This window comes from Panicum virgatum, chromosome 9K, assembly GCF_016808335.1.
Source record: "Panicum virgatum strain AP13 chromosome 9K, P.virgatum_v5, whole genome shotgun sequence".
Classification (NCBI taxonomy): Eukaryota; Viridiplantae; Streptophyta; class Magnoliopsida; order Poales; family Poaceae; genus Panicum; species Panicum virgatum.
This window is the reverse complement of record NC_053144.1, coordinates 12,805,973-12,826,878: the sequence shown is the minus strand read 5'-3', so window position 1 is coordinate 12,826,878 and position 20,906 is coordinate 12,805,973. Positions and strand designations below refer to the sequence as shown.

The 20,906-nt window shown below is 52.9% G+C and overlaps 1 protein-coding gene across 1 annotated transcript; it reads right to left on the bottom strand.

Moving 5' to 3' along the window:
* Positions 1-384: 384 nt before the first annotated feature.
* Positions 385-1,506, bottom strand: LOC120647719 (microtubule-associated protein RP/EB family member 1-like). The gene is made up of 3 exons (XM_039924576.1): positions 1,479-1,506; positions 993-1,423; positions 385-849 (listed from the first exon to the last, which is right to left on the bottom strand). The coding sequence occupies exons 1-3, from the start codon at positions 1,504-1,506 to the stop codon at positions 385-387; spliced, it is 924 nt and encodes a 307-aa protein (XP_039780510.1).
* Between the last annotated feature and the right edge of the window lie 19,400 nt (positions 1,507-20,906).

The following is a 20,906-nucleotide window of genomic DNA, read 5'->3' as shown; positions in this document are numbered from 1 at the left end:
TTCCCGTGTGGAAGCTTCTGTCTCCGCCACCGGACCTTCAATGACTAGGGCCAGCGAGATGGTGGGGTCGTGGCTCCGGAGGCAGGTCAAAATGTGCTCCGCCACCATCCGGATCAGCTCACGGCCCTCGGCTTCGAGGTGGCCGGCGAGGACCTACTCCAGGCGCCGGAGTCTCTCTGAAGCGGAGTCCAGCAATGGGAGGGCATCAGCGAGTGAAGCTGGGGGCTCTGCAACTTGGATCAGACTCAATCCGAGTGGCACCAGAGCCGAGCTTGCTTCGCCTGCCCAGTCGGTGATTCGCTGGGCCCCCTTGTGCTGGTCCTCCTGCAGCTTCCGGACCGCCTCCTGCACTCGGGTGCCCAGTGCTGCCTGGGCCGCCTCCACCTAACGGGTCTTCTCCTGGAGCGTGGCCTCTTTCTTCGCCGCCAACTCCTTCAGGGACTTTAGGGCCTCGCGCTGACGCTCAAGCTGGAGCTCCATGTTGGTGGCGTGGGATTCCCGCTTTGCGAGAGACTTCCTATCCTCCTCGAGCTCTATCTCGGCAACGGCCTGCTGGCTGGCGGTCTCCTGCAGCCGCTCGCGCCATCTGTGCAGAGTCTCAGAGAGCTTGTCGAGCTCCTGCTTGCGGACCTCGAGACCCTGGCTGCGAGTCTCGAGCTCGGATCGCTGGGCCACAAGGCCGGCCTCCGCCTTGGCAACGGCCTCCTCCCGTAGGGCCACGGCTTTCTCCCGTCCCGCCGCCGCGAGCTCCTGGGCGAACACCTTCCGAAGACTAGCTCGGTAGAACTCGAGGTCGGCCTCGAGCTCAGACCGAGCACGCGCAGCACGGGAGGCTTCGGCCTTTGTGCGCTACTCCAAGCGAAGGTGCCAGTCGCCAAGGCGCTGGCGCTCGCTCTCCAGGGCCGCCCACTCCCGCTGGAAGGCTGCCTCGGCGGTAGAAGTCGCCTCTTCTATGGTCCACCGGACCCGGACCAGAACCCGGGGAGGGGAACCGCATCCTCCTCTGGGGGACCCTGCAGGAGCTGCCTACCAGAAACTACCTCCAGCTCCTCCTCTGCTACAGGTGGGGAACTGGGGGTGGGAGCACCTGGCGCATCTGCCACGGGCACCGAGGTGCTCGTCGTAGCCGCGTCAGCCGCCGCCGGGCTCGCTGTCACCAAGCCCGGCGCCGCCGTGGCTGCCGCCGTGGTTGGGATCTCAAGGGCCGCCGCGTCGGGCGTTTCCGCGCCTGACACCGGTACATCCGTCGCCGCTGCGTCAGGCACCATCTGACCCGCCGTTGCCACCGGGACAACGGTCGACTGGACATCCACCGGAACCTCCTCGGAGGTCTGGGGCGTCGGGCTCGAGCTGGCATCTGATGGAACAGGGGTGGCGGAGGAGCTGCTTGGGCGAGGGGGCCTGGCAAATGAAGAGAAGAAGCCTTCAGCAAGAAGTGAAGCACCGGGAGCAGAGGGAGTGAACGGAAGAACACTTACCTCGAAGCGCTGGGTTTCCAGCGTCCATGGAGGCTGGGCGACCGCTGCTGCCCTGGCGGCGGAGGCGGGGGTGATGCAGTCTGCTCCTGCTACCCCTGCTCCTGCGGCGGCGGTGGTGGCTGTTGTCGATCGAAACCTACCGGCGAGCAGCGACAGGCAACACGAAGAGCCGGGAGGTCGCCAGGGCGCTGGCAGGCACTGCTCCCTCGTCAACGGCCCGCAATTCTGTCACGCGCCCGGAGATTCCGGAGAATGTCGGGCGTGCCACCTGACCTATACCCGATCAGGAGGGTGCGAACGTGCTTGCAACGATTTGCCTGCATACACAAACACGTGGAAACGTAAGTCCGAGCCGTGGTCGGCTCCCCGGGATGACTCTTGCATCGGCTTTAAAGAGCCGATCGTGTCCCGGTGTCAGATTGGATCTGCATCTATCCAGATATTGATGAATAAAGCAAATAATTATGGAAATCTTGCTTCAGTTAAATCTAGCTGATCTGATCCACGATGGTAAAAGCCTCACTACTAGATTGGAACATCCTAGCGAACATAACAAATAACTAAACCATAACCCAAAACAGAGGCCTAAGAACTAGCAAGAGCCGATTCCCGGAACAAATCCCTATCAAGGCTAATATAAAGCATCTATTACATCACTGGAACATCCAATCCGTCTGCTGGGCCTAACCTAGCAGATATTGAACTAATCCTTATAGAAAAAGAACAAACCGTAACAGATTGGATCTACTAGACAGAAAAGAAGCAAGGTGTTAACTCTATGCAACTAATCCTCTACAATGAGAACTAGCTTAAGATCACGCATGAACACATAGAGAAAACATGATATTCATAGATGGTAAACAATAAGAGCATGATAGATCTACTAAAAGCCATGCTACGAACATCAAGATAACTAGCACTACTCGCCATAAAAAATGCTTCAGTACGAGTAATGCCAAGGTAAAGGTAAGAACAATGCTGCCCTGATCGCAAGAAGCGATCAGGGCAGCATGGTGCTTACTTGGATGAAACCCTAGAATTACGGGTGGCGGTGCGCCGAGAGTTGTTGTTTGCGAGACGTGATGACGTTCTTTTTTCATGAATAACATAGGGTACATATTTATAGTCCGGAGACTTGGAAAACAATCTAATCCTATCTTGTCCCGATCGGACTCTATCTCTAGTCTTGAACTAAATCTAAAGATACATGGCCCATGTGGCCCAAGTGCTCACGCATGAGCCGATTTACAAGCCTTCTTAATCTTCTGCTTTAACCCCAACTTGCTTTCGGCCCATAAATTAACCCCGTTAATTTATGGCGATAACACATGCCCCCCTGGTTTTGGCAATAATAATTCCAAAACCACTCTGTCGCTCCATCTTCCCGTTAATGCTCATTAAAACACACTGCAACCACCAAGGAAGACGCAACATCTCTGCAACTGGCTCCTCGTAGAATTTGAAACTGTCGATCCGTCTTCCATCCTTTTACTATTTAATCTCACCCCAAATCGGCTATTCTTCACGGCAAACTCATCTTCCTCCAAAGCCAAGTAGCACAGAAATCCTCACCTCCAGTAACCATGGCGATTTCTTCCTCGTCCGGCTCCAACTCCTTCGGAGATTCTCCCCCCTCCTCTTCTCCTTCTTCTTCTTCCCTCTCTGCTTCTTCCATCGATTCCATCCTGGAGAGCCGAGAGCCGACCCCTGAGTGGGACCCGACAGCAGTGTATGAGGCGCTGGCTCCTCTGCATTGGGATGCAGAGGAGTTCGACTTCGGGGCCGTCTCCGAGGAGGACGAACCCGAGACCGAGGGGGAAGACCTCCAACTCCTGTTCTAGGAGGAGTTGTAGAGCGACGAAGAAGACTCCTCCTCGGAGGGAGCCGATTCTTCCTCGGACGAGGAAATCGGCTCCTCCTCTAGCGATGAACCGATGGGAGGAAAATCCTTCCGATTCCTCGGGTCCTCCGAGGAGGACAGTGAGGAAGAGAGCAGCGGCAGCGGCGGTCGGTGCAGCGACTTCGGGTCCGAGGATGGCAGCAGCGCCTTCGACGGCACCAGCGACAATGACGACGACGACAGCGGGGATGCGCCGGCCCGAAGCCCCAAGCACCATAGGTACTAGGTACCTACGAGCAGTAGATCTAGTATTGTATGAGTATGATTGTAAAGCCGAAGGATTAATTCCTTTGTTAAATCAGCTTTCCTCTTGTAAAACCTTTTCCTTTTAATGAAGTTAATTTCCTTCAATGGCTGTGTGTTGGATTTATCTTCCAAAAAGCCGATGGCAACGCATCAGGCTTCTTATACATATCAACGAGCCGACGAAATTCAAACTAGAAGCAACCCGCACAAGAGTAGAGTATCACTTCCACCTTGAACCGAACTCGAAACAAACTCTCAAATCCGAGCGTAATTCGAAAACCCAGCTCTACAAATTCGAGAAAGAACTTCTCCAAGCATCCAGAATTCAATTCAGAACCCATAGCAATCAAACCCTAAACCAACAGATCTGAACCATGGCAGACTCTGTAGCTCAGACAACAAATTCTGCAATCGATGATGCGACAATCTGCGGCCTGAAGGTAACATCCAGCCCAATCCTTTTAACTTTCTTCAGCTTATTAAGCCTCTGAACAAATTAAACTCTAAAACCTGACACCATATGCATACTTCTGAATTCCTGAACTTCAGGTGTCAGACATTCTTCTGCCGCATCCTTCCAATCCAAAATCTTTCTGTCTTGGCCCACGAGCTTACGAAAATCCCATAGATTTGATCTCTTGTGAAGCAAATAGGATCCTTTTCGTAAGTCAAAACATTGATTTGAACCTCTGGGCCGACTGCTTAAGAGCCTGGCCTAACCCCCCTGAGAGCTGGATTACATGGTACAGCAGAGTAGCAAAAGCTTATATGCCCTTGTGGCAGGAATTGAACATAGCCGATGCACTTAGCTTATCATTATCACCTCTTGACAAAGATGAAAATCTTCTGAAAACCATCGGTTATTTTTGGTCTGATGCTCTGAACTGTTTCCTCTTTGGCCACAGTCCCATGACCCCTACTCTACTAGATGTCACCATGATCACTGGCCTAGACATTGGATCACCTAATCCAGCTGCCCACAAAATGGCAGAAGTTCCCTTTAAACTTTCATCCAAGATTAACTGCACAAACTGGGGTACTTACATGAGCCAACACATGGAAACAAAAGGTCCAGTGACTGAAAAGGAACACACAGCCTTTTTAAATCTTTGGTTAGAACGTTTCATCTTTTGTGGTCCTTCTTTAGCTCCAACTAAGAATTATCTTCCCTTGGCCTATCATCTGGCCCATGGCAACCGCACTGGCCTAGGTAAACTTTTCCTTGGAGAAACCTACAGATATCTCCATTTGATGACATCTAACTTGCTTAAACAAAAGAAACTGAGAACTGGAGGCCCTTGGTGGTTTATTCAGTTGTGGGCACAACTGTACTTCCAGCACCAAATCCCAAACTTCCAAGGCCTGACCAAGAATTCCTTTCCTGATGAGAGTGGCAAACCAATTAGATGTACTAGTTATGGCCAAGCTTTATTTAGTCTTCCTGGTAGTAAACTGAACCCGACAGACGTAGCAAAATACTTCAGAGTCTTCTACAAAGGTTTAGACAACCCTCTCTTTTTCCAATTCACTGAATCTGAAGCCTTTGAGAACCCAATCGCCTTCAGATTAGATAGCTTTGCCGATGACAATAGTACTCGGCATCTGTATTCTTTAATGATCCGAACTGGCTTCCTTCCTGTTGGCATCAGCACCTCCAATAGAATTATCAAGCCAGGTTATGAAACTTACCAACCAGTCATATCAGCTCGGCAATTTGGCCTAGGACAAGCCCCCCCCCCACTTCCATATTCACCACTTGGTGGAGAGTAGAGATGAACTGCCCGATGGTCTCATCAGCTCAAGATGCTACAGCATGTTCGATGATCTCCACATTCCAATACCAGCCGATCTGTCCTTTGATCCCTCATCAATCGATTTTAGCACATGGTGGGGAATGTGGAAAACACATGTATTCAGGAAAGCTCTAGGTCCTCGACTACAGCAAATTGACTCTGAATACGTAATCCCCGAAGAAGAGGTACTGAATTTATGCATTCATCCTTTCTAAGTCCTCTATTTTTTCTCTTAACTAATCCTGCTCACCCTGTTTGCAGCAACAAGATGGTCCAGAACCTATGACCAGCAACGGGGAGCCATTCCACTTTCTTTCAACTGCCCCTGATGTACTCTTCTGCAAGGGATCACCATCAATAAAGAAAGTGGTAATGACTATTCAGCCATACTTACTTCAGTCGGCTTCCAAACGAAGACAAGCTTCTGCAATTATTGCCCCCCCCCCCCCCGAGTTCCAACCAAAAAGAGGAAGATGATTACAAAAAGGATCATTAAGAAAATTGTCCAATCTTCCCCAAGTCCATCAGATACTAACTCCAACCAGGTAATACATCTTTTCTGAAACTTCTTCTTTATGCACATATATTCTGGTTGACCGTAATTTTATTTTCAGGACATGGCTGAAGACATCCCCAATGCAGAAAGCCCAGTAGAACATGAGATGACTGCAAATCCTAATGTACTGATAGAGGCAAGCGAGGGGCAATCTGACACAGTCAATGTTCTTGAAGTCGACACAAGCTCTATTAGGATGATCGCTCTTGAACCGCCCAACGCTTCTTCTTCAGAACAGGTAACATTACAAGAACCAATTCTGAACCAGCCGATAGCTTCATAAATGCACCTCGCTCTAACTCCAGATATGTAAATAGGGCTTTGATATTTTAGGTTTGCTTTCCTTTGACCCGGCATCAATGGGTCTAACTGCCCCTGGAGCAAAAGCACCATCTTTGCAGCAATCGGCTAACTTGGCAAATCAGCTTCAACTCATCAAGGATCTACTATCTGCTCCGATCATTACTCTGGTTGATGATTCCAGCAAGATAAAAGAAATTCTTGAGCAGATAGAATCCCAGCTTCCAGAATCACTTCGAGTCAAACTTTGGCCAGCCGACCATCTTCCTTTCTTTCGGGCAGAGGTGAAGGCAGCACAACAAAGAATAGAACTGCGTCATTCTCAAATCCCTCTGAAAGCCGACATCGCTTAGAAGTGCAAACTACTCAACCAAAAGAAGGCAACTCTGGATGCTAAAGATGATATCTCCGAGAGCACAAGACGACTCAACCTCTTGGAAAAGGAACTGATGGAACTTGAAGAAAAGGTCCGCAATACCCAAAGACTAATCCAAGAGGAGAAAGCTTCGATCGCAAACTCTAAGCAGGAAGCCCAAGAAATGACTGAACGAATACAGGCAGAGTTTGCAGAGATAAGCACCTTGAGTCGACAGATAATATCAGGCGATGACAAGGACAACGAAGAAATCATTGCAAGAGCTGACGTTGTACGTGCAGAAGCCATCCATGCCATAGAAGGATTCCTGAACTAGTAGAACTATTTAGAAAACATATGATGTTGCCTGTTAAACCTGAAACTTGTACTCATTTAAAACACCTTAAGTCGATGGTTACACATCGGCTATCTTGCTTCTCATATGTATTTTACTAGCCAACTCAACGTGCTGGCTTCTCATTCATTTTTTTTACCGGCCAACTCAACATGTTGGCCTAGCTCTTTCATTTTTTTACCGGCCAACTCAACATGTTGGCCTATCTCTTTCATTTTTTTTACTGGCCAACTCAACATGTTGGCCTTTCTCGGTACAGCCAAATGGATCGCATCGGCTCTTGTTACTCGCTTTCCCACATGCTCGGGAAATACTTCTTGAGGTGTTGGCCATTGACAGCAACAGGAAACTTGACGCCGTCCAATTCCTCGAGCATGTATGCATTCCCAGGCAAAACCTGATCAATCTTGTACGGCCCGTGCCAAGTTGGAGACCACTTGCCATATTTTCTATCTTTAGTTCCCAATGGTAACACTGCCTCCCAAACTAGATCTCCAACCTGGAATTCTTTCGGCCTGACCCTTTTGTTGTATGCACGAGCAACTTTAGCCTTGTTTTCCTTAATTTTCTCGAGCGACCAAAGTCTTAGCTCTGTAAGATCCTCCACATTATCGTTCATCAAGGCTGCATATTGTTCAGCCGATAGATCATTCTGAAACTCAACACGCCTTGATCCGGCCGTAATCTCCCATGGTAACACAACATCTTGGCCGTAGACCAAATGGTATGGTGATGTCTTGGTGGACCCATGACATGAAATACGATACGCCCACAAAGCTTTCGACAACACCTCATGCCAGCACCTAGGATATTCATCAATCTTTCTCTTTATGAGCTTGATCAGGCTCTGGTTGGATGCTTCAGCTTGTCCATTAGCTTGTGCATAGTATGGAGATGATCTGATCAGCTTAATCCCTATATCATCGGCGAACTTCCTGAATTCCTCTGATATAAAGACCGATCCTCCATCGGTTGTAATGGTTTGAGGAATCCCAAATCTGTGAATGATGTGCTCTTTGACAAAGCTGATCACATCTTTTGACGCTACTGACCTCATGGCACTGCCTCTACCCACTTTGTGAAATAATCTGTAGCAGCTAAGACCCACTGGTGACCCTTGCTAGATGATGGGTTGATCTGACCAATCATGTCCATGGCCCAACCTCTGAATGGCCATGGTTTGATCATAGGATTCATTACTGTGCTGGCACTATCTGAATCTTGCCGAATTTCTGACATGCCTGACATCCCTTGTAATATTTGAAGCAATCTTCAAGCATAGTGGGCGAGTAATAACTCGATCGCCTAATCAGCCATTTCATCTTATGAGCCGATTGATGAGTGCCGCAGGCTCCTTCATGAATCTCATGCAAGAGCCGATTCGACTCTGCAGGTCCCAGACATTTAAGCAGCAGCCCTTCCAAAGTCCTGTACATGTCGTCCCCAATCAGAACATACTTCATGGCCTTGAGTCTTATCCTTCTGGGTGCCCCCCGAGCCGAATCCTTCAAGTAATTGAAGATATCGGCTCTCCAGTCTCCGGGTTCTAGAAACTGAACCTCTACATCGACTCCTTCGGCTGTTTCCTTGTATCCAGAAGGCATCTGTGCCAAGTCATTGGTTTCATTGTTCAGAGTTCTGCGTATCCAGTGAAAATTAATGTACCTGAACTGTGATATCAACTCACGGCATTGCATCCATATTGGGAAAAGAGCCTCGCTCTCACATCTATATTTCTAGCTTCGAATCACCAAATATTTCCACCGCTTCTGCACCAGCTTCGAGGAGCAGTTCCATCCCTTTGCGAACGGCTTCATATTCCACCACATTATTGGTGCATGGGGCAGTCATCCTGATGGAAAAGGAGTAAGTCGCCCCTCGAGGCGACACCAACAGAATTCCCACACCGCACCCGTCATCGCAAGCCGATCCGTCAAAAAACATAGCCCAAGCACGAATAAATAGTGCAGCAATATCAGTGCTGATCCTGTCTGCAACAAGATCCGCCAGTGCCTGTCCTTTGACTGCTTTTGCAGGCTGATATCGAATATCAAACTCTGACAATGCAAACATCCATTTTCCAAGCCGGCCTTTCAGAACAGGAGCCGACAGCATGTGCTTTATGACATCCGATTTGCATATGACAATTGTTTCCGCCGAGAGCAAAATATGACGAAGCTTTGTACATGTAAAGAATAAGCAAAGGCAAAGCTTTTCGATTTCAGGATACCTGGTCTCGGCGTCTAACATGCACCTGCTGAGGTAGAAAACCACCCTCTCCTGGCCGTCGTGCTTCTGGATTAACACCGAAGCAATAGAAGTGTCACCCACAGATAGGTACACATAAAACGACCTATCTTGCTGAGGAGAAACCAACACTGGAAGCTTTGATAAATATTATTTGATTTCATCGAAAGCTTGCTGTTGTTATGCCCCCCCCAGCGAAACTCATCATCGGATTTGATCTTCACTAAACCCATGAATGGTTCGATGCGCCCAGACAGATTAGAAATAAATCATCTGACAAAGTTAATTTTACCGATGAGCTTCTATAACTCTTTCTTCGTAATAGGTGGCTTCATCGTCTTCACAGCTTCTTGACTCTTCAGGCCGATCTCGATTCCCCGTTCATGCACCAGGAATCCCAAAAATTGACCGGCCGACACCCCAAAAGCACATTTCTTTGGGTTCATTTTGAGCCCAAACTTCCGAGTCCGCTCCAGGACCTGACGCAAATCTTCCAGGTGTCCCCCAGCCGATGTGGACTTGACCACGACATCATCAATGTAGATTTCTACCAACTTGCCGATGAGATCATGAAAAATGTAATTCATGGCACGTTGATACGTTGCACCGGCATTTTTCAATCCAAAGGTCATGACCAGGTATTCGAACAACCCGACTGCACCTGGTACTCTGAACGCGGTCTTGTGTACATCCTCTGGGGCCATAAAAATCTAATTGTAGCCGGCATTGCCGTCCATAAAGCTCATCATCTTATGGCTAGCTGCTGCGTTGATCAATGTTTCTGCAACAGGCATTGGATACTCATCTTTTGGTGTTGCTCTGTTGAGGTCTCTGAAATCCACGCAGGCTCGCCATCGGCCATCCTTCTTTTGTACCGGTACCACACTAGAGATCCATTCTGCATACTGGCACGGCCTGATGAACCCAGCATCCAACATCTTCTCCATCTCTTTCTTAACTTCTTCTAGGACTTCGGCCTTCATCTAACGCGCTGGTTGCTGAAACGGCCGAAATCCTTTCTTAAGCGGGAGCCGATGCTCGACGATGTTTCTATCCAGACTGGGCATCTCAGTATAATCCCATGCAAAACAATCCCGGTACTCCTTCAACAGTGCTATCATTTGTTCACGCAAGATCGGGTCTAACTTTTTGCTGATAAATGTCGGTCGCGGCTTATCCCCGGGACCGATATCGACTTCCTCCAAATCGTCAGCAGACGTAAACCCGTAACCTAACTTGCCACTGTCTGAAAGATTGACATCGACAGCAAACACAGGGAGATGACAAGAAAAATTTTCCAGCCAACCGCACGGGCTGGCCGTTCCCACATTTCCGTTATTATTCGGAACTGAATGCTCAGCAAAGTCCATTGTTTGTACATTACGTGACAATTGTAACCCCAAGTACATATTACTCATTTTTTGGGGCCGGTCGCTGGGACCGGCCTCTCTAACCTTGCTGGATTCCGTAGCTTGTCAGGATGTGTCTACTGTGTGAGGCCAGTGGATAAGACCAGCCTCAGTCCATTTTTTGTCGCCTCAATCCGATCACAATCTTCCAGCGCAATCCCTTAGATCGGCTCTTGCCCTTCCGCATCCCAGGCGTTCATGTCTGCAAGCAAAACCTCGCTGGAATCATCTGCACGGACCACCTCCACTTCATCGCCATCCCACTGGACCAGACACTGGGGCATCATGGAAGGAACACAACAATTCGCGTGAATCCAATCCCTCCCAAGCAGCACTATGTATGTACTCTTACTGTTCACAATGAAAAATGATGTTGGAACGGTCTTGCGGCCAACTGTCAACTCCACATTTAGGACACCCTGTGCCTCCGACGGTTGACCGTTGAAATCATTGAGCATCACATTGGTCTTGATAAGATCAGCAGTGGAACGACCCAGCCGGTGTAGCACTGAATACAGCATCGGGTTGACTGCGGCGCCAGTGTCGACCAACATTCTGTTCACAGGCTTGCCATCTATGAAGCCCTTGAGATACTATCCCTTCAGGTGCTTGTAGCTTTTCTCCTTGGGCTTCTCGAAGATGATCGGCTGTGGGCCGAGATCCAGCTGCGCGATGGCCGATTCTTCCTGTTGGGGTGCTCGAAACTCCAACGGGAGCACGAACACCATGTTCACATCAGCCGATGGCTTCTCATCGGCTCTTGGCTGCTTGGGGTGCCACTCCCTCCTTGGAGGACGCCTCTCCTCCCTTCGCGGTTGCCTGACTTGCTCCGCGAGATCCAGACGCGCTTTCCTCAGCACGTCGAGGTACTTTGCTTCCGCCTCTTCGAGATTGCACAGGCGCTGCACTCTGCGCTTCTGAGATCGGCTGAGCCCGTCAGGACACCATCGTGGACGATGATACTTGTCTTCTTCTTCTGGCTCAAGATCATCCCTGGATGGCCGCTTCACACGGTCATCGTGACGTGTTCTGGGCCCCAAGCGCTGGAACACCGATGTCTCGCCTTGCTGGCGTCCCTGTGGCCTGCACTCCAAGCAATCATCTATAGTAGGCAATCGGCTCATGCCGGAGTTCCAACAGTACCTGAAGAACAGGCAATGCCAGTGATCGCGTATAGCCTGGCGTCTCCCCAGCGTCCTCCCTATGCAGTGCTCATATTCCTCTTCTTCCGATTCATATCGGCGGCACACTTTGTACTAATACTGGTACTTTTCCAGAAGCTGATTGAAAGCTGGGAGCTGATTGCGGATGTGACGCACTTGCTCTTCAGTCACATGTTGCTGCTCCAGCTCGTGTTCATCCTACGGCCATTTGCCGGAAACGGCCTCTTTCCTCTGCTCGACATGGCGGCGGATGGGTCCTGCCATGTTGATCTGAAACGCCAAATTCTGGCCCTCAGGTCCAAGATACGACAGCTCTACCACGTTAGCTTGTGGGAACAGTTGACTGTCCACTTTCATCGTGTGTTGGGCCAGAATTAATCGGCCTTGCTCGATAGCCGATTGGATCTGCCGATGCAGCTCCTTGCAGTCATTCGTGGCATGGGTGAATGAGTGGTGCCACTTGCAGTACAGCCTCCCCTGCAGCTCTTGTGCCGTTGGTAGCTTGTGATTCTCCGGGAGCTTCAACTGCTTTTCCTTGAGCATAGATCGAATATCTGCTCTGCCTTGGCCACATCAAAATCAAAGCCCTTCACAAGCCCCTTCTGCTTGACACATTTGCATGGGACGGGGTTTGCCCCCCGGGTCCACTCTGCTACGGCCACCTCTTGTTCCTCGCCAGAGTCATCGAAATCACAAGCTTGGGCCATATTGACATGGCGCTTGAACTTTTCCTAGTATAGATCAGGGTGGTAGTGTTCATACGCCGTTAGCTTCTGCATCATGTGTGCAAGCGAGGAAAATTCCAACTGAAAAGCCAGATCCTTGATCGGCTTAGCGAGTCCCAGAACTGCCAAATCAACCGCTTCTTTTTCTGTTATGCGTGCCGTGTAGCATCGGTTCTTGACCTCTCGGAAGCGCTGCATGTACTCTGAAACACTTTCACCTCGCTTCTATCTGACTTGAGCGAGGTCGGCAATCCCAGCTTCGGCAGCCTCTGAATGATACTGGGTGTGAAACTGATCTTCCAGCTACCACCAAGTCCGGATCGAATCTGGGGGCAGTGATGTGTACCATCCAAAAGCTGAGCCTGTGAGAGACTGGGAGAAGAAACGGACTCTCAGAGGATCCGATACCGAGATCATCCCAAGCTGCGTCAGGTATCGGCTCACATGCTCAATGGAGCTGGCTCCTTCTGATCCACTGAATTTTGTGAACTCCGGAAGCCGATACTTGGGTGGCAACGGGATCAAATCGTAGTCACTTGGATACGGCTTGGAATAGCCAATTCCCTTTCTCTTGGGCAGGATGCCAAATTGGTCCCTTAGTATCGCATTGACCTGCTCCACACTAAGAACTCCTGGGGCCGAGGGCTCAGCACTTGGCCCGGTAGCATACTTTGCCAGCCATGCCTGTTTCTCTGCGTCTGCTCCTGAGGCTCCTGTACCCACCAGCTGCCCCGTGCGTGTTGCGCTGATGTTGTCAGGTATGTACATGCATGTGTAGCCGTGTGGGATCTCCTTGGGCGTTTCGCTCAAGAACTGTCCTTCCCCGGGATCACTGCCGATCTTGCGGACGACATAGATCGGCGAACTCTGCTGTCCTGCTGCCGCGAGCGAGTAGGACACTGGCGGCCTAGATTGCAATGCAGCTTCACCCCTGTGACTCCCCAGAATTGGTCCCGATCGGGAGTACTGGTTCTTGATCACCTCCTGGACAACGCGATGTGCCACGCGCTCAAGCTCGTTCACCAGGCTTTCCGAGTGCCGATGAAGCGTATGGGCCACCATGTAGTTCATCTCCTGGTGTAGGGCTCTGGTGCGCTCCTCTGATGGCACAAACATATCAACGTTGTTGAGAGCGCCCTCTGGTGAGAACCCCTTCCACCTGATGCCATAGTGACGGGTCCTCTCGAAGGAGCCGATGAGATCGGCTTCGAACTGAGCTTTGACTTCATCATATTTTTGCTTGTGTTCTGAAGTCAGTTCTTCATATGTGACAGGTTTGGTGACCGGCGGAACCGGCGCTTGGTCCTGAGATCCTGTCATCTCTGCGGCGGACGTTGTTGTTGATGAGACTCCCACCGGGCGTGCCAGAATGTGTTGTCACTCGAAACCCACCAGCGAGCAGCGACAGGCAACACGAAGAGCCGGGAGGTCGCCAGGGCGCTGGCAGGCACTGCTCCCTCGTCAACGGCCCGCAATTCCATCACGCGCCCGGAGATTCCGGAGAATGTCGGGCGTGCCACCTGACCTATACCCGATCAGGAGGGTGCGAACGTGCTTGCAACGATTTGCCTGCATACACAAACACGTGGAAACATAAGTCCGAGCCGTGGTCGGCTCCCCGGGATGACTCTTGCATCGGCTTTAAAGAGCTGATCGTGTCCCGGTGTCAGATTGGATCTGCATCTATCCGGATATTGATGAATAAAGCAAATAATTATGGAAAACTTGCTTCAGTTAAATCTAGCTGATCTGATCCACGACGGTAAAAGCCTCACTGCTAGATCGGAACATCCTACACGTAATTAGGCCTAGCGAACATAACAAATAACTAAACCATAACCCAAAACAGAGGTCTAAGAACTAGCAAGAGCCGATTCCCGGAACAAATCCCTATCAAGGCTAAGATAAAGCATCTATTACATCACCGGAACATCCAATCCGTCTGCAGGGCCTAACCTAGCAGATATTGAACTAATCCTTATAGAAAAAGAACAAACTGTAACAGATTGGATCTACTAGACAGAAAAGAAGCAAGGTGTTAACTCTATGCAACTAATCCTCTACAATGAGAACTAGCTTAAGATCACGCATGAACACATAGAGAAAACATGATATTCGTAGATGGTAAACAATAAGAGCATGATAGATCTACTAAAAGCCATGCTACGAGCATCAAGATAACTAGCACTACTCGCCATAAAAAACGCTTCAGTACGAGTAATGCCAAGGTAAAGGTAAGAACAATGCTGCCCTGATCGCAAGAAGCGATCAGGGCAGCATGGCGCTTACTTGGATGAAACCCTAGAATTACGGGTGGCGGTGCGCCGAGAGTTGTTGTTTGCGAGACGTGATGACGTTCTTTTTTCATGAATAACATAGGGTACATATTTAAAGTCCGGAGACTTGGGAAACAATCTAATCCTATCTTGTCCCGATCGGACTCTATCTCTAATCTTGAACTAAATCTAAAGATACATGGCCCATGTGGCCCAAGTGCTCACGAAGGAGCCGATTTACAAGCCTTCTTAATCTTCTGCTTTAAGCCCAACTTGGTTTCGGCCCATAAATTGACCCTGTTAATTTATGGCGATAACAGTGGCGCAGTCTGCTGCTGCTGCTACTCCTGCTGCTGTGGCGGCGGAGGCGGCGGTGGTGTGGTCTACTGCCGCTCCTGCTCCCGCTGCTGCTGCTGCTGCGGCCGAGGAGAGGCATCTCCCGGCGGCGGTGGCGTGGCTACACCAGGGGTCCCCCTGCTGCTGCTACTGCGGCCGAGGAGAGGCGTCTCTTGGCGGCGGTGGTGGCGGTGGCGCAGCGACTCTAGGGGTCCCGCGTGGGCCGGGGGCCCGGGAACTACCCTGGCCCGCGTCCTCGGCGGTCCTCTGACACTTCGCGGTGGGCTCCACAACCGGGGTCCCGTCGCTGCGGTGCAACCTGCGCCGGCTCACCTCCTCCGGTGATGCGCCGGAGCCACCAGCCATGGCCTGCTTGCCTTTAGCAGTGGGGCCAGACCCCGCGGTGCTCGGCACGGCCTGACCCTCGGACGCACCAGGGATCCGGATCCCACGGTTAGGGTCGCCTCCCATTTGGCGCGGTGCCAGACCGCCATTGTCGAGGGTCGGCAGTGTAGCCAGCACCGCAGCCCTCAGGTTCTGGTCCTCGCAGAGAGGAACGACACCCTAAGGGAGGATCAGGTGCTCCGGGATGAAGGCCTCTCCCGTCACTGCCCGCACCATGACCTCCAGGCTTTCCTGGGTCACATCGCTCCCCTCTCCGCGTTGGGTCCTGCTGCAGTCGTTGGGGCCGGTGAAGTTCCAAGCAGGACGCGGTCGATGCATCAGGGGGGGCGATCCGGCGCTTCAGGAAGTCCCCAATCACGTGCAGCGAGGTGAGACCGCACTCCGCCAACAACCTGATCTTGCTCAGCACGGGGTCGAACGCCGGCGGCAGGGACGGCTTGGCCCGCCAGGACTGGCGGTCGGAGGCAGGTCCCCCGGTCGGCAAGGCGAGGCGCTCGTTGGCTTCGGTGGTGGCGATCACCCACTCCTTGCGCCAATCCTCCCACTTCCCGCCAGTGAGGCCGGGAATGTAAGGCGTCGACAGGTTGCTCCTCGTCTGGAAGTAGTACGCCCCCACTTCATCCTTGCCCTTCCCGGACTTCACCAGGACGAAGAAGTGGCGGAAGAGGATGACGCAGGGCCGCACCCCCACGAACATCTCGCATAGATGGATGAAGATTGACGTCAGCAGGAGGGAGTGGGGCGTGAGGTGTTGGAGTTGGAGGTCGAAGTCTTCCAGCAGCAACAGCAAGAACGAAGAGATCGGCAATCCCATGCCGGTGGAAATGTGTGAAATAAACATCACAAATTCCCCAGCGCGCAGATCACCGAGTGGAACCGAGCCCGCTCGGATTCCCCAAGCGGTCTCCTGAGAACTCCACCCGAGCAGGAGGCGCACCACGTTCAGTTCCGCCTCGGTCTGGAACCGGCGGGGACGGACGAGGGACGCCATTTTTCTGTAAGGGCGAGGAGCAATCTGCGCAGAAGAGCAAGGGCGGAGAAGGCTCGAAGGCCAAAGGGGCGCAAAGGTTTGGGAGGTGTAAAAAGGCGGGATGCGAACCGTCGTGCGGGCACGTGGGGCAAGGCGGAAGCCGAACCGACGCGCCTGTACGTGCGATGACAGGGTCAGATCCTCCGGAAACCGCGCCGGTAGTAAAGGATTCGTTTTACCCAGGCGGCAGTAATGCCGAGCGTCGTACGCATGACTAGGCGCTCCACTGTGCGTGGGGGCCTTGAGTCAGTGAGCCGTGGCGACGTGGTGGACCAGTAGGAAAGCCAACAGATGGACACTCCTGCAGCGCGCGACGTCAAACGCTCGAAGCCTCAAGTTTTCCGGAGTTTGGTCGCAGTAGTGGCCCCACCTACGGGTTCGTGGCCTCTCCCGAGGTGGGCCCGGGGGCCACTGTCGGTACCCTGTAGCAGGGGTACCCACTTCTACTGCGGCAAGGCAGAACTCGCATAGTCATCAGCAACTATGCCCTAAAGGATGGAGCAGCCGGAGCCTTGGGGTTCGGAACTTACCTCACCGGGCCAACGGCCCCGGACCCGTTCTCCGCTCGGGAAACGGTCCGGAGATGCCACGTGTCCCCGAGAAAGGGAGGTCCGCGCTGACAGCTGAGGGCTCGGACCCCCTGTAGGGGTCCGGTTCCTCCTGGCGTCCGACCGGACCCCCCACGCGCATGGAACCGAAATACCGTAGGGGTGGGGTCCGGGGGTGCCACGTGTCCCGCTGGCACGGGCGCAGGCGCGAGTCTTCTGCTGGAAGACTCGCCCACCACCGCATTCAATGCGGGTGGTTGAGGCGTGCTCTGACGCCGCAGAACGCGGGGCAACCATTGACAGGCCTCACTGTACACTGCACATTACCGAGGAACACAGTGCAGCCGCAGGCGCCGCGCCCGCACAGAGCATGCCTTGCCGCTTTAAATGGATACGATGGCACGGCCCTTTCCATCATGTTGCCTACGCCGCAAGCTACACTGCCGGTACAGCTACGTGGCAGGCTACGCCAAGCTACGCCGTAAGCTATGCCTGGCGCCTTTTCAACAAGGCAGGGCAAGGCGCGCCGGTCGAAAGATTCCCGCAGACAAACCAGGGAAATCCTGGAATAAGATCTCCGTCACCTGCAGCGCCATAAGGCTCTGTATAGTATGTTATTTTACACTACATTGTTGGGCCCACCTGTCGGGGACCCAACGGCCATGTACGCGCCTCCCTTCAGATATAAAAGGGAGGCACTAGCTAGAACAGGGACAACTCTCTCCACACTCTCCGGCATCAAACACACACACTTGCTCTCAATCTTTTGGGAGCACAAGCAATACAACACACAGTGGACGTAGGGTATTACGCTTCGGCGGCCCGAACCACTCTAAACCCCCATGTTCATCGTGTTCTAGATCGAGATCGAACTAATCCCTAGCTACCCCTCGAGTTCATACTCCCTTAGGGCTTAGGCGGGTGCATTCCGCCACCTGACTGTGGGTTTGTACACCACGACATTTTCAGGTCGCACTGTTGATCGCGCGTTACCGAGGTGCACACTGCAGCCGCTAGCGCCGCCCACGCAACGCACGTCAGCCTACTACGCCAATTGGACACGACGGCTCGGCTTCGCCCATCATGACGCCTACGTGGTAGACCCAACAGTCTACGCTGCAACCTACACTACCTCAATGGGCGGCTCGCCGACGGGACAGGTGAATCCTCCCCTCGGTCAGAGAGTCTACAGTGTGATAAAGCATATCTGGGGAGAGATTCTCAAGCACTGTAGCACCATTAATGCCTTCTTCGCAGTATGCTATACATCCACGTTGGACCCACCTGTCGGGGTCTCAATGCCCGTGTACGCGTCTCCCTTGAGCTATAAAAGGGAGACACCCATTAGAGAAGGACTCAAGTCCCGGCAGAGGCCAGTATCCAGCCGGGGCAGAGGATAGACTCATTCATACGCAAGAACAATACAACTCACAGTAGACGTAGAGTATTATGCTTCGGCGGCCCGAACCACTCTAAATTCTCGAGTGTTCTTGCTCCCTAGGTAGATCTGACGAATCGCTTTGCGCTTCCCCGAGTACTCACCCTCTGGGATTAGGCGGGTGCACTACGCCACCCGGCTGTGGGTCTCCACAAACCACAACATTAGGCACCGTCCATGGGGAGGTGTGCAGGCGTAGGCCAGATCTGCGCTCACCTCCAGGCTTCTGAGGTTGAGCTCATCCTCTGCAATGACGACGAGAAGATGAAGAGGGGCATGGCGTCGCCCATGCCGCATGCCGCGGCACCGAGGCGGCAGTGCCCTCGGTGCGGCGGCGCACGGCAGCGGCGTCTGCTGTGCGTCACCACTACGACACCTCAGAGCCGGCGCGGTGGCGCGCAGCAGCGATGCCTGCTGTGCGTCACCCTACGACACCTTAGCGTCGGCTCAAGGTTTTCTCTCAAGCAACCACCGGGGTTCCCCTGCGGCGGCACGACGTCAGCTCAAGGTTTCCTCTCAAGATGGAGCCTGGAGCCGACGGCTGTGACTCGGGAAGGATGTCGGTCGCCTTCTCCATCGCCTGGCTCAAGCCTCTCTTGGTGCTGCTGCAGACAGGCGTTGACCTCCGCCACAAGGCGCGGGGGCCCTGTGCCAGCACCGAGGTGGAGCCGGCGAACGACCGCCCTTCTCCACGCTCCATGCTCGTCCAAACGAGCACCCTTCCTTCCGCTGCGGCAGGGTGTCAAGCTGGCTTCAGCTCACTATGAGCGGCCATCGGGCTGGCTTTCGACGGTAGCTGGCGACGGCTGGGCCACTCCCATTCAAAGCCAAAGAATTTGTTACCTTGCTTATTGTGCTGGGAAGGGCCCTGCAAGCTCCCGAGCTGTTGCTGGATGAAGCTGTACAGGCACGTCTAGGACGCCTTCGCCTCCAACGACTGAGAGGAGCCCCCAAGGCGGCGGTTCCACTCCATCCAGGAACGTGCATGCCTTATGGGACGGCGGCTGTAGGTTATGCCTAGATAGGATTGAGAGTGTTTCTCCTTTGTAATGATGTGGTGCCTATGTGCGGTCCAGAGCGGTAAAGGTCCGCCCTTGTAAACCCGACCTTTGGCTTCATCGCACAAACAGGCGACACCAGCGAATGGTCCAGAGCGGTAGAGGTCCGCCCTCGTAATCCCGACCTCTGATGTACACCACGCTAACCATACGAACCAAGTAATAAAGGAGATTTGCTTTCTCAGTCTTATCTTTACATTAACCTAATTGCACTAATCCGTCTCTGCTTGACTGTTTCCTTCTCCTGTGTGCTGTCTTTCCTTTGTTGCTAATGATCCAAATTGAGTTGCTGGCTTGTGGTCAGGTTGGGACACCCCTTCTAGCTGGAAGGCGGTCTGAACTCCTAGGGACCTGCTCCGAAGAAGTGGTGCTTGTATCCTGGGGTGGAGAATTTCTGCGTAACCGCTTAGCCTGGTAATGTACCCTAAGCCTACGCACTTCACTGCCCTGTTACGAGTACCCTAGTATCCGAGGCTGCCGTGCCTAGAGGTCCGGACTCCTTTCTAGTATAAGGCATGGTTTCCTATGCCCTACCGCAAGGTCCGGTGACGTATCTCGTTGGATCAATGGCGATAGCTCAAGTCCACTCCGGTGGCCCGCTCCGGCGGAGACCGCTCGCCACGGTCGCTCAAGTCCACTCCGGTGGCCCGCTCCAGCGGAGACCGCTCGCTATGGTCGCCAGGAGCCGGGTCCGGGGAAGTAGCGCTCGCTCCCTGGGCGATCCGAGGTCCGTGTAGCCGCTTAGCTTGGTTCCGTACACTAAGCCTACACCTTCGCTGCCCTGTGGAGAGCCCTCTAGTACCTGATCCTGGTAGCAGGTGCTCCGGCCTCCAGGGGGTCTAGAGCACCCGCTCTCGACGTAAACACCCCAACGCAACCAAGTTGCATCGGAACACATCATGATAGTGGCCCCACCTGCGGGTTCGTACCTCCCCCGAGGTGGGCCCGGGGGCCACTGTCGGTACCCCTGGACTAGGGTACCCCCTCTTGCTGTGACTAAGCAAGAGCCTCGTAGTTATCCTTGACTACGTGCTAACGAGCTGAGCAGCCGGACCCCTGCGGTTCGGAGCCCTTCTCACCCGGCCAGCGGCCCCGGACCCTTCCTTGCTAGGGAAGGGTCCGGTGACGCCACGTGTCCCGGAGATGGGAGCGCTTAGCCAAAACAGCCGGGGGCCCCGGACCTCTTACCGAGCCGGGACCCCTACGGGATCCCGGACCCTCCACGGGGTCCCGGACCCCTATGTACTATCCGGACCCCTGAGCGGGGAGGGAACCAACTCCCCGCCTG

Bases quoted from the DNA above. Each gene is read 5' to 3' on its own strand.
- LOC120647719 (XM_039924576.1), bottom strand. From the start codon at position 1,506: ATGGACGCTGGAAACCCAGCGCTTCGAG. The intron at 1,424-1,478 runs GTAAGTGTTCTT...TTCTTGCTGAAG, and splicing joins TGGAAACCCAGCGCTTCGAG to GCTTCTTCTCTTCATTTGCC. The intron at 850-992 runs GTTCCCCTCCCC...CGCTTGGAGTAG, and splicing joins GTCCCCCAGAGGAGGATGCG to CGCACAAAGGCCGAAGCCTC.